Source organism: Mytilus galloprovincialis, chromosome 5 (genome assembly GCF_965363235.1).
Source record: "Mytilus galloprovincialis chromosome 5, xbMytGall1.hap1.1, whole genome shotgun sequence".
Taxonomy (NCBI): Eukaryota; Metazoa; Mollusca; class Bivalvia; order Mytilida; family Mytilidae; genus Mytilus; species Mytilus galloprovincialis.
Window position 1 is genome coordinate 83,740,133 of NC_134842.1, and position 13,786 is coordinate 83,753,918.

Below are 13,786 nucleotides of genomic sequence, written 5' to 3' on the forward strand. Positions count from 1 at the left end.
AATTTACTCACTATATTATTTCGCTCTTTTTATTGGATATAAACTTTTCCTTTGTTGTTAATTGTTTATTTATACTATTGCAAAGTGTTTTCTTTACATTTTTGAATTTGATATTACGTTGAAATTATATATTACGTAAAAGCTACTTGGAATTTTTTGATTGCCTTTTTTGAGTTAAAGTGACTTTTGAAGTTGATAGTAATGAACTTTTCCGCCGTTAAAGTATGTCTCGGGAATTAAGGGAAAGTAAGAACGTTAACTATAAACAATTGCATTGTGTGGGAATGTCTAGCCCTAATGTTACGGAGGATGTGTTCAGTTTGGAGAAGGAGATGACTCCAGTGAAGTCAAGAAGACTACAGAAAGTGGAGGAAATTGAGTCGGAGGTCGACAGCAATGACAGTGGTGAAAGCAGCGAGGAAGATGAGGAGTTGCAGAGGTTAAAGAAGGAGTTGGCGAAAGTAAAGCGGAAAAAGAAGGAACAAAAGTCGCAGGAGAAGAAAGAAAAGATCAGGAAGGAAATAGAGAAGGAGAAAAAAGAGTTAAAGAAGAAAACGGAGAAACAAAAAGGTACTGCTAAAGTAGATGATTCTCTTAACATTAATTCTTTAAGAAAATGTCCTTCAATTAAGAAAAAGGCAGAATCGGCTGTTAAGAAAATTTTAGAAATTGATTCAGATGATTCTTCTGATGAAAGTGGGGATACCACTTCTAGCTGTGAGTCCGATGAATTAAGTGATTCTATAAAAAAATCCAAAAGACACAAAAATAAAAGCAAGAAAAAGTCTGGTATATTTGATCATCCGTCAGATGAAGTAGTAAAAAAGCAATTGTGGCCGCAATCAAAATTGCAGTTTGAATATGCGGGGTCTAAAATCAATTTTGATGATCTTGAGTTTAACTTATTTGTGGCTGGAGAATTGGAAATTTTGTCCTCTTCAAAGATAGGCGATGTCGAAAGAATTGGTAGAACAAAGCTGTTGAAAAAAATTGCGTATTATACAGAATTGTATGAGTGGAAGGGTCTGAAAAAAATGTATGCTCATATAATAAGGCAGATTGAAAATGGTTTGGCTGATTGGTCCAAAGATTTCAGTGAGATTGAAACTCCCATTTTGATTAAATATGTAAAATCAGATGTCAAGTCTAAAAAATCTATTCAGTATGGGGAAAACAAAAAACCAGTAAAGAAAGAAGAGACTGTGTTTTATTGTTCGCATTTTCAAAGGAAAAAATGTGTGCAAAAGGATTCACATTATGGCAAAATTCGAGGTGTCGATAAGTACCTTCAACATATTTGTGCGACTTGCTGGAGAGAAGATAACAGAAAGGCTTATCATCCGGAATCGTCAGAAATTTGTCCGCATCAAACTAAATGACTGGCAGTAAAAAATGTGTTTGGTAAATGTACAATGTTAAATCTACTAGCAGAAGTTTTTTTACCAAGTTATATGAAATCGTTGGAAAGTGACGACAAACTTGATAATGATAAGGTTGATAATCTTGACAATGGAAATGCATTTATTAATAAGTGTACACATTTTTGTAAAAAATACAAGAAAGATTTATTGTGTGATGTAAATGTAGACACATTGAATATTAAGATTAATAAGGTTGGTTTAGTTGCTCAGGATAAACTGAACGATACTGAGTTTAAAAATACTATTGAAATACATAATCAAATTGTTCAATCAGGTTACCCAAATTATTTGGGTTGTAGAATTCCAGTTAAATCTGGAATTAATGTAGATTTTTTTAGGGAAAATTTGATAGACTATGACGATGAAATCATTTGCGAGTTTTTACAGTTTGGTGCTCCGATTGGATATCAGGGAGAAATGTTAAATGAAGGTTCATCTAAAGTTAAGAATCATAAAGGGGCTACAGATTTTCATGATGAAATTTTGGCTTACTTATTAAAGGAAGCTACATATGGAGCAATAATTGGACCGTTTGACAAAAATCCTTTTTCTTGTCATTTCAAAATTTCACTGTTAAATTCGGTGTATAAAAAAGACTCGGTGGAACGAAGGGTCATTTTAGACTTAAGTTTCCCACCTGGAAGATCCGTAAATGATTTTATCTCAAAGGATGTTTATTTAGGTGAAAAGGTTCAATTATCGTATCCGAAAGTTGATGATTTAGTCGGAATAATTAAGGATAAAGGTGGTAAGTGTCTGGTTTTTAAGAAGGATTTGAAAAGGGCCTACAGGCAAATTCCAATTGACCCAGGTGATTTGCATTTAGTTGGTTTTCAGTGGGATAATAAGCTCTTTGCGGATCGTGTTCTTCCTATGGGTTTACGGTCTAGTGCTTTGATTTGTCAAAGAATCACTACAGCTGTTAGTTTTATGTTTTATAAGATGGGATACATGGTTATCAATTATCTAGATGATTTTGGTGGTGCGGATACGATGGATAAAGCTGATGAAGCTTATATTGCTTTAGGTGCATTACTAGATAGTTGTGGGCTAGAGGAGTCAAAGCAAAAAGGAGTAGCTCCTACTACGAGGATGGAATTTTTAGGAATCACAGTTGACACTGTGAAGTTGACTTTGGAAGTTACTTCAGATCGTGTTCTAGAGATTTCGTTGTTAGTTCAGGCTTGGTTAAGAAAGAAAAAAGCTTCTTTAAGAGAGTTACAGTCAATACTTGGGAAACTTCATTTTGTGTCCACCTGTGTACGACCCGGTAGATTATTTGTCAGTCGTTTGTTGAACTGGCTTCGTAGTGCTTTCCCTTCAAATGTCGTGGGCAGTGGACATAAGATATATAGAAAGATTCCGGTAGAGGTACAGAAAGACTTATTGTGGTGGCATAGGTTTCTGTCGAGCTATAATGGTATCTCGATGATGTCTCTTGAAGATTGGTCGTCTCCAGATGAGATTTTTTCAAGCGATGCTTGTTTAGAAGGGTTTGGAGCTATTACTTCAAATCAGTATTTTCATGCTGTTTTTCCTTCTGATATCACAAAAGATCAATTACATATCAATTGTTTGGAGTTACTTGCTATCGTAGTTGCGGTTAAAATTTGGGGGAAAACATTTTGCGGGAAAAAAATTCTGATCTTTTGTGATAATGAGGCGTCTGTTCAGGTCATCAATTCAGGTTCATCTAAGGATGCTTTTATGCAAACTTGTTTGAGAGAGCTTTGTTTTATTCAAGCAAGTTTTCAGTTTGAAGTTCGAGCCAGACACATTTTAGGTGTAGAAAATAGACTTGCTGACTATTTGTCTCGATGGCATTGTAGTCATAAATACAGAGAGTTATTTAAGTCAGCTATTTCAGTAGATAGATATGAAGAGGTACCAGTTATCATGTCAGATTTTTCATTTTTAAATAATTGGTAATTTATTTTACAGAGTTAGAGGTTCTGCGGTTTCAATGTAAAGATTCTGCTAAACATGCTTTTGCGGAGAGTACTTATAAAAATAAGAAAACTCAGTTAGAATCATATTTTATGTTTTGTATATATTTTGAACTTATGCCTGTTCCTGCTACAGTTCATGTTTTGACACTATATGCACAGTTTCTAAGTAGAAGTTTTAAATCTGTTGACTCTATAAAGAATTATCTTAGTTCAGTAAGATATCTGCATTTATTGTTAGATTTAGAATATCCACAGTTTGAAGCTTTTCATTTGAGATTAGTATTAAGAGGTTTATGTAGAATTAAGGCACATTGTCAAAAACAGGCCTTGCCAATTACTCCTCACATTTTACTTCAAATTTATAAGAAGCTGGATATGAATAGTGCATATGATGCTACTATATGGTGTTTATTTTTACATGCCTTTTTTCTAATGTTTAGAAAATCTAATTTGGTGCCAGACTCCATTTCTACTTTTGATCATAATAAGCAGCTTTGTAGGGATAGTATTATTTTCGATTGTAAGCGTAAGCTATTATTGATAAGTGTTAAATGGTCGAAAACCATTCAGTTTGGTGAGAGAGAATTATTGATACCTTTAGTCTCGATACCAGATTCCCCATTGTGTCCCGTTCAAGCTTTTTTGAATATGAAGTCTTTAGTTTGTACTTCTGATAAGAGTCCAGCTTATTGTTTTATAAAACATAAATTATGTGTACCTGTCACGTATAGACAATTTCAGACAATATTGAGACAGTTAATTACTGAGATTGGTTTAGATGCTTGTTCATATTCTACACATAGTTTTAGGCGAGGGGGGGCTAGCTGGGCTTTTGCAGCCGAAGTACCTACTGAATTAATTCAATTGTACGGAGATTGGAAAAGCGATGCTTATAAAAGATATTTAAAATTTTCATTAGATGATAAGATTTCAGTAGCAGAAAAGATGACGGCACATATTTCAGATGTTTTATTATAAATTTTTACAGGGAATTTCTTTGAAAAAAGGGCGACCATTGTGTCAGCGTCTATACCTAAATATGTTAGTGGAATAGATGGGTGTACAACTCAGGCCTTTCCTGGTGCCACTATTGGTCGTCTTACTGAGTTAATTTCATCTGGGAAAGTAGATTTAATTTCATTAGATTTCGTTATAGTTCATGTTGGTACTAATAATATTTCTTCGTCTCAATCCGTAGATACTATTATATCATATTTCGGAGATCTAATTCACAAGTTAAAAAAGATGACATTTGCTAAGTTGATCTTTACTTCTATTCTTCCTAGACCAGTTGATCACATGAAAACTGGAGCTAAAGTTAATAAAGTTAATACTGAGTTAAAAAGATTGTGTAAAAGAAATAATTTATTATATTGTAATTTGTATAGGAGTTTCTTACTCGACAATATTCCAGATGCTTCCTTATTTGCTCCGAGAGATGGGCTTCATTTAAATTTTGCTGGTACAGAACTTTTCAGAAAAAAGATAATCAATATTATTAAGCATCAGAGTATATAAATTGTAATGTGTTACAATTGTGTTTTTATTTACTTCATACATGTATATTGTTTACTGTAATTATTCTTTTTTCTCTTTTCAGAGAACTTGCATCCTGAATATGATGCTGGTTTTCCTCTTACTACTCAAGATCTACATATATTTTGAGTTGGTTTGCTGTTTTGTCCTTTCATTATCTATACACATTTTGAAAGGATGGAGCTTATTTGAAGTGAGAAAAAAGAGTGATGATAGTATGTCTGGTTTTTATCATCATTATAACTGTTTTGATAGTTATTATTTTATCTTTATTTTTTTTTGGCGGCCTTGCAGGCTTGGCGGATGTTTGCCAAAAAATTTGGTTATATATCTATGTTTATGTATTTTCATTTGTGTATTTAATTATTTATGATATATTGTATTTTGTAATATATTGAAAAAATATTTATATCAGGCAATACAAATTATACCTATTGACTTCCTTTTATTTCACCCACTTGATAATTGGTTTAATTTAAGATTTAAATTATTTAATTAGCAAAACAGTGAAATTTATATTTTACACCTCAGTAATCACACTGGTTCAAACTAGATTTTCATTAGTATAAACTCTTGCATTAAATTTACTCACTATATTATTTCGCTCTTTTTATTGGATATAAACTTTTCCTTTGTTGTTAATTGTTTATTTATACTATTGCAAAGTGTTTTCTTTACATTTTTGAATTTGATATTACGTTGAAATTATGTATTAAATATTAAATATTAAATATTTAAATGACATAGAAAATAACTGACCCAAATTATAAAAGTTCAAAATAAACTTTTGTCATTAAGACATTTACAATACAGGATTTAAATGTTCTAATAGAGAAAAATGGTGTATGTTAACTGGGACTATTATACTAACAGATGTTAATAATGTTTCTAAATAGTATTTAATACAGAAAAATTCTTTTGGAAGAATCTTGATATATTTTGTCTCTCATCTTATTTGTAAGGTGACAAAATATTTGCTATAACTTTGTATTATAGTGTGATTTTGCTCTGATTTTAACCTTGTCTATATCATGTATATGTAGAATCAATGTTTTCTATGTAATAACATTTGTTTCATTTTAAGAATCATTCTATCAATACATATTTCAATGAGCTTCATTAATAAAACTAAATATTTTTTTTTAAATGACTATATTTGGCTTCCACACAAAGTCTAATGTCTTATCTAATGTCTTTACTAATCTATAAACAAAATCCACCAGTAACATGTACCTGAAAATAATATAAACAAAATAATAGAAAATGCAAAAGTTAACATTTTTGCTCTGCCTGCCACAAAAGTCGTTGTATTCGAAACAAAGGGATTAATTTCTGGAGTCAGCATAAACTATATGTAAATTTATAAAGTTAAGTATTTCAAAATGTAGAAGAACTGGATGCTTCATACCTTGTATGCATATTCCGTATTTTACAAAGATTCTGTCTTTCATTTGTCCATTGTCATTGCCTCATTTTCATGATTCAGTGAATGCCTGAAATATCGGTGATTAAGTTACATGACTATATAATTAAAAGGTATTTTATGGTCATTGTAAAGGGTCTAGCTCCTTCAGGGGCACATCCAACCATTTAAAAAAGGGGGGGATTCCAACTATATTACCCCATTCAAATGGATCCATCACTGTACTGGTTAGAGTATACCATATTGCTTGATGTATGGATCAACTAAGATTGTTTATAATTTCTTTGTAGGTCAGACAAGTGGATTGGGTGGATACAGTATGGCCAAGACACTACAAAGATTGTCAGACTGAATCCACTAACATAATTGACAAGATGAAATACCCAAAAGTTCAAAAGTAGGTTTAAATCTGAGGCAACTTTTCTACCATCAAGATTTTAGTATATGACATAACTTCCACAGGCACTCGTCTCAGAAAAATAGTTTCGGTATATAGGGAAAAAAAATTCTAAGACAAGTGCCTGTGGTTAATTCATCTAGTGTTCTGATCAATGGCTAGACTAGCTGCTCTGTTAGAATGCATAACAATGGTTTTTAGCGACAAAAAGAGAAGTGGGATTTCTAGCATTAAAAAAAATAAGTTTTCTATTACTGAAAAAATGAGCATGTGGACCGACATTTGTTTCTTTTGATACCTACTATGTACGACTTAAGAAAGTTACAATTGTTTTTGTCGAGTCTGTGATTTTTGTCACAGAAAGCTCGACATAGGATTAGTGATCTGGCAGCAGCTTCATATTTTAGAAGGTGGAAGACCTGGATGCTTCATACTTTGTATATGGATGCGTCATGTTATGAAGTTTCCGTCAGTCTCATGTCAAATGTCCTTAACCTCATTTTCATGGTTCAGTGACTACTTGAAAAAAAAGTTAAGATTTTTTGTAATGTTAAATTCTCTCTTATTATAAGTAATAGGGCAACTATATTTGGTATGTGCGTACCTTGCAAAGTTCTCATCCCGTCAGACAGTACCTCGACCTCATTTCATGGATCAGTGAACAAGGTTAAGTTTTAGTGGTCATGTCCATACCTCAGATACTATAAGCAATAGGTCTAGTATATTCAGTGTATTGAAGGACTGTAAGGTGAACATGTTCAACTGACAGGTGTCATCTGACCTTGATCTCATTTTCATGGTTCAGTGGTTATAGTTAAGTTTTTGTGTTTTGGTCTGTTTTTCTTATACTATATGCAATAGATCAACTATATTTGGTGTATGGAAATATTTTATGATCTATGTCAGTCATGCAGGTTTTATTTGACCTAGACCTCATTTTCGCCGTCCATTGCTCAGTGTAAAGTTTTTGTGTTTTAGTCTTTTTTTTTCTTAAACTATAAGCAATTGGTCATTTATATTTGTTGTAAGGAAGAATTGTTAGCTGTACATGCCTGCCTGGCATGGTTCATCTGACCTTGACCTCATTTTCATGGTTCATTGGTCAATGTTTAGTTTTCTTTGTTAATGTTAAGTTTATGTGACAGTTGTCATAAAGCTTTATATTGAGGACTATCAACATAATATCAATGATTAGTAAAAGGCGAGACATTTCAGTGTGTGCACTCTTATTGTCAAGAGCTTTTGATTTTGCCATTTGATTATCATTAGGGACATTATGTTTTGAATTTTCTTAAGAGTTTAGTATATTTTATCATAGATATAAGAAGATGTGGAATGAGTGCATATGAGACACCTCTCCATCCAAGTTACAATTTATAAAAGTAAACCATTATAGGTCAAAGTACATGTATAAGTTTGTGATTAGGTCATTTCAATGGGAACCATTAGTGGTAGGCCAATGCTGATTAGTATACAGTTGCATAAGCATTAGCACATCTTAGTTCCATGACTAATATTTGGCCTTGCCCTCTAAGTCATGGTCTATAGACTTTGAAACTTTTGCTTAGTTTTTTCATGTATTAGTTTTTGATTAGATTAGTTTAAAATGAAATGCTAATGTTAAGTGAATGATATTTGGTATGCAAATTTTTTTGGCATTTGCAAGTATCATTTCCATGGGGCCACAATCAAAAATATTTTGGTTTGCCCAAACCCTACTCAAGGTTGAGACAGTGGGTAGGTAGGTAGGCATTTTTTTTAAAATTTTTTTTTAAAGAAATTGAAGTATCAGATGTTTATTAGTCTTCATGCCTATCTGATTAAAAAAAAAACTTCTTTAAATCAGGACAATAAAATTTGAGTAGAAAGCTTTTTTCTGGGTAGGTAGGGTTTAGGCAAACAAACCTATTCTTTTTTATGGCCTGGGGATCATATAGCCCCAACCCGCATCATTGTTAATTGACTGACACTTTTACATAGTAAACAAGTTTGTGTTTAGGGTTGGTTAAATGAAACAGCTTACAATAAGTCAATGGTTTTTGGTTTGCAGTTGTATTGGCATTGGCATATCTTCATTTCTATGGAGATTGTGTAGCCATGTACCTTCAGTCATGGTTTATCGACTTTGATTATTTGCAAAACTTACATGTTAGAGTATTGCTATTATAATTTCAACATTTGCAATATTAAAATAACAAGGTGGGACATACGTCTGTGACAACATTTTATATTATATATATTAATATGTTTTAGGTATTGTTTAATGAGTGTGAAGGGATGTTATACAGATTTCCATGTAGATTTTGGTGGTACATCTGTATGGTATCATATACTACACGGGAAAAAAGTAAGTGCTAGATATATAAATCTAAGAAGATGTGGTATGAGTGCCAATGAGACAACTCTCAATCCGAGTCACAATTTGTAAAAGTAAATCAATATAGGTCAATGTACGGTCTTCAACATGGAACCTTGGTTCACACTAAACAGCAAGTTATAAAGGGCCCCAAAATGATGTTTAAAACCATTCAAACAGGAAAACCAACGGTCTAATCTACACAAAAAATGAGAAACAGTTATGAACCAAATTAACACACAACAACTACTGAACACCAGATTACTGACTTGGGACCGATGCAAACAAATGCAGTGGGTTTAAACCTTTAATAGGTACCAATGTTATGCTTTATCTAAATACCATTATAATCATAATATTGTGAATTAAAAAAGTATATTTTCACTTGAAAGCCTATGATCAGGGTTATAAAAAGAATTACTAATCCAAGAAATCGAATATAAAAAAAAATGTTCTATGTGAGACTGAACAATACTAATAATTAACTCATGTGCTGCACACATAAATGAATTAATGTGCTGTTTGATCACCAGTTGAATATTTATGTTTAGTTGAACTCTTTGATTTGTTTTTCTAAATTTATTTTGAATCAAGTATGCACTATTGCACTTAAAACCCTATTGACACAGCTATATTAACCCTATTGACACAGCTATATTAACCCTATTGACACAGCTATATTAACCCTATTGACACAGCTATATTAACCCTATTGACACAGCTATATTAACCCTATTGACACAGCTATATTAACCCATTGACACAGCTATATTAACCCTATTGACCCCTATTGACACAGCTATATTAACCCTATTGACACAGCTATATTAACCCATTGACACAGCTATATTAACCCTATTGACACAGCTATATTAACCCTATAGACACAGCTATATTAACCCTATTGACACAGCTATATTAACCTATATTCCAGACCTTATCTTTACCCTAATTACTAACAGAGTTGCAGTAAAGTAAAGATATGAAATGATGTAAATTTTTCAAAATAACCATATTTAACAAAAAAATCTATTTCTTGTATTAAAGATTTCATATCAAAGTTGCAATGATGAATCTAACTGTTATTGACAAAGAGGAATAACTCTAGTTAAAAACTTTTGTTTAAATTTGTTCCATTGCTTAGTTTAATATAAAATACAATGTAGTTCAAAATGTCAAATGATAGCCTTTGATTTTTATGTGAAGATTTTCATCACAATTTTGAACTTTTGATATGCAACACACATGTACAGAAATGAAATAAAAGAAATAAAATGCAGTTATATCCACATTAAAAAGAAATAAACAGCACATGTACATACAAAGTGGATTTAAATTGTTTCTGTTTTCAGGTATTTTGGTTAATTCCACCAACACCAAAAAACATGGAAATCTACTTAACCTGGGTGTTGTCAGGGAAACAAGGTGACATTTTCTTGGCAGACAAGGTTGAGGGATGTGAAAGAATTACATTGCATGCTGGGTACACTTTCATCATACCATCAGGTAAGTAGTTACCACGGAAACTGAAACTATATGTGTATTTCAGTTAATGGTTTAAGTGGTACACAATTTATTGCAAGTAACACAATAGAGCTTTAGAAAAAGAATATAGATTTTGTAAAAGAAAGAAAGAGTTTGATAATCATTTGTTTCAAGATATTTCACAATGGATTTCTGTTTTGAATAAAAACAGCTGAAAAGAGTTCAGTTTATGTTGATTGAAAAAGACAGCCCGTTATCAAAGAAAGGCATGTACTTGGGCAAGGATTGATTGATAGTTTGCTTAATATTAAATACTGACAATCATAGAAAAGTCTGATTGGTGTCTGTCTTTTGATTACAAACCACTGTGCCATGAGATGCACTACCTAGACCATTTAGATGTTGGGGCCCTTCAAGATGTTGGAACCTTAGTGAATATTAAAAACTTTAGACACATGCTTCATCTTGTATTTTTTAAAGATTGAAACATACATTAATGTTTTCCTTCCTCATTTGTCAAAAATTCATATTTCTAGAAATAAAGATATTTTACTGACGTATTGATAATGGTATGAATGAAATAAATATAAAACTTGAGATCAATATAACCTATAATACTTATTATGTGTTTTTAGGTTGGATTCATGGAGTTTATACACCTGAAGACTCTCTAGTGTTTGGAGGTAATTTTCTTCACAATTACAACATGGAGACCCAGTTAACTGTGTCTGATATTGAGGACAGAACACATGTAAGTAATTTCTAGTGGATTTTGTTGGTATAAGTGAATCACGAAATTAAATTTTCATCGAATGACACATTCCCTATAGGCGTGTATGCAAACTTGTGCAAAACCACTTAATTAAATATCCACCAACTTGCAAGTTTTCCACGAAATTGGTCGCACGAAAATAACTGAATCCACAGTATCACATGTTTAATAAAATTGATATCAAAAGTTTGAATCGGCAAGATTTTTTATGAGTTCAATAGTCAGCATCGATCAACTATTGTACGTGATCTTATGTTTGATATATATATATATATATATACTTTTAATTAGCATAACAGTAAACATTTCAGATTATCCTGCAACAATTGCTTAAAGTTAACTCCCTTTTTAATTCCTTATTACTTTATCTGAAATTACAAATGGCCACCATACCTGCAAACTTTTCAAAATGCCCATGGGGGTTTTGCGTGCAAGATGGCTCTCATAGTCATACTTTTTGAAGTCTATAGCAATTGTAAAATTAATTGTTTTGTTTAAATTGTGGACACAATTGCTCTTTTAAAATTTCCATTTTGGAGCCTCCATGGTGGGAAATCCTCCCACCAATAGTGCCAGTTGGCAGGTATGCACCATCTGAGGTCACATTTGACATTTAAACTCTCTAGGAAATGGCAGGTTTTTTTTCAATAGTAGATAAAGTAAATTGAAAACAAATCGTTTCCTCGAAGGTACTTACCAAATGTTGTTACTTTGACTTTAGCTGGCAAAAAAAATAGAGGCCAATTAGTTTGATTTTCAAAGATCATTTCTAGAATCACTAAACAAAGTGAAACCAAACTTATTTTCAAAGATCTTTTCTAGAATCACTAAACAAAGTGAACCCAAACTTATTTTCAAAGATCTTTTCTAGAATCACTAAACAAAGTGAAACCAAACTTATTTTCAAAGGTCTTTTCTAGAATCACTAAACAAAGTGAAACCAAACTTGCTATATATGTTTTATGTTTTGATTTATGTACTGATAAAAAGCTTATTTTAAGGCTATTTTGGCAAAATAAACAAAAGTGATCAATTCAGGCACCTTACATCCTCTGATTATGTCATGTTCAGGTCAGGATGATAGATGAAAACAATTATTGTGAATAATGGTTACATACTAAATGGGGGTCTCATTGGGGAGTTCTTATCCCGGATCCCGCTCACTGTTTTGTCAGATTCCCGTATCCCGCTTACACTATGTACGTAAGCAATTCTCAAATTTGTCATTTCCCGGGTCCCACTAGACCTCATTTCCCGTTTTCACTACACAATAATTTGACTTTCACGAGTCACGCTTACAAAAAATCAGCAATCCTGCGACCCACCTAAATGTGTGGATTGATTTCTTATTATTTAAATATAAGGAAAATAATACCTTCATCATTTTAAATCGCAGTCATTTGTATATCCTGACATGATTCAAACGCCAAAATTAAGAACACCTGAATTTGTTGTAACAAATCAAATTGATACTTTTATACCATGTACTTAAACAAGTTTGGCAACCATACCTGTGATTCTGATTATGACAGATTTATTTCTATTTACAGGTGCCTCATAAATTTCGATATCCATTTTATGCCGAAATAGCATGGTATGTTTTGGCTCAATACTTGTGCTGTCTGACAGGGAAGCAGTGCATTGAACTTCCATCTGAGAATCAGGAGGATGAGAAACCAGATTGTCAAGATGATTCTAGACCCTCGTCAAGATGTTCACAAGAAAATGGACAAATGGAATCAAAAAATTCACCTGAAATTGGAACTTCAAATATTTCAAAAAGTATCAAAATAGAACTCACTAGAATAGACCACCAAAGTGTGAAAAAATCTCCTTCCACTGATGATGAAAAATCGGCAATAAAGTTGAAACAATCACCTCGGAAATCTACATCTGATAGTTGTAGTTCTGCAGACACTGAAATATACGAGAGACCAGATGATATTGCTGGTCACCATGGTGATATTGATTTTTCAAATGTATCAAAAGAAATAACTTCCAAAGCAAGCAAATTGAAAATGAATGAGGATTCAAATAGTTCGGCAGGATCAATCGAAATCAGACGAACGAAAAGAGAACGTAAGAATGTTCATTTAACGAAGTGGGAGATAAAAGGATTGAAAAAAATGATTGAATGGTTGGAAGACTTGCCTCTATCTAAGAAAGGTATCCCTAAAGATCTAATTGATCCCGAGGGTGTACTCAGAGAGGCAAAGGTAAGTTACTAAGAAAACAGAATATCAAGATACAGTGAAACCTACTATAAAGGGGGTCTCATATTGTGGGGTTTTGATCCAGGATTCCGCTTACTGTTTTGTCAGATTACCGTATCCCGCTTACACTATGTATGTAAGCAATTCTCAATTTTTTGTAATTTCCTGTGTCCCTATAGACTTCATTTCCCGTTTTCATGGCACAATAATTTGACTTTCACATGTCACGCTTAC

General features: G+C 32.5%; 2 protein-coding genes across 3 annotated transcripts in view; both read left to right on the forward strand.

Annotated features, from left to right (window-relative positions):
• The window catches only part of LOC143074175 (lysine-specific demethylase 2A-like), a 52,837-nt gene that overhangs the window by 17,613 nt on the left and 21,438 nt on the right, over positions 1-13,786 (forward strand). Inside the window, exons 6-10 of the mRNA XM_076249723.1 lie at positions 6,620-6,726; positions 8,980-9,073; positions 10,435-10,588; positions 11,203-11,318; positions 12,890-13,555. Of these exons, the coding sequence (XP_076105838.1) occupies positions 6,620-6,726; positions 8,980-9,073; positions 10,435-10,588; positions 11,203-11,318; positions 12,890-13,555 (1,137 nt within the window). The remainder of the gene's footprint in view (positions 1-6,619; positions 6,727-8,979; positions 9,074-10,434; positions 10,589-11,202; positions 11,319-12,889; positions 13,556-13,786) is intronic.
• On the forward strand, positions 137-5,607 carry LOC143076545 (uncharacterized). Of its 2 annotated transcripts, none has more exons than XR_012978690.1 (2): positions 137-570; positions 4,359-4,907. XR_012978690.1 is itself a non-coding variant. In XM_076252371.1 (2 exons), exons 1-2 carry the CDS (start codon positions 225-227, stop codon positions 5,033-5,035), a joined length of 411 nt encoding a protein of 136 aa, XP_076108486.1. In that variant the 5' UTR covers positions 137-224; the 3' UTR covers positions 5,036-5,607. The 2 variants fall into 2 exon arrangements, 1 of the variants encoding a protein (XP_076108486.1); XM_076252371.1 differs by lacking the exon at positions 4,359-4,907 and adding an exon at positions 4,971-5,607.

Excerpts from the sequence above, each read along its gene's own strand:
- LOC143076545 (XM_076252371.1), top strand. The coding sequence starts at position 225 with ATGTCTCGGGAATTAAGGGAAAGTAAGAACGTTAACTATAAACAATTG. Across the intron at positions 571-4,970 it reads GAAAACGGAGAAACAAAAAG|AGAACTTGCATCCTGAATAT; the intron begins GTACTGCTAAAG and ends TTCTCTTTTCAG.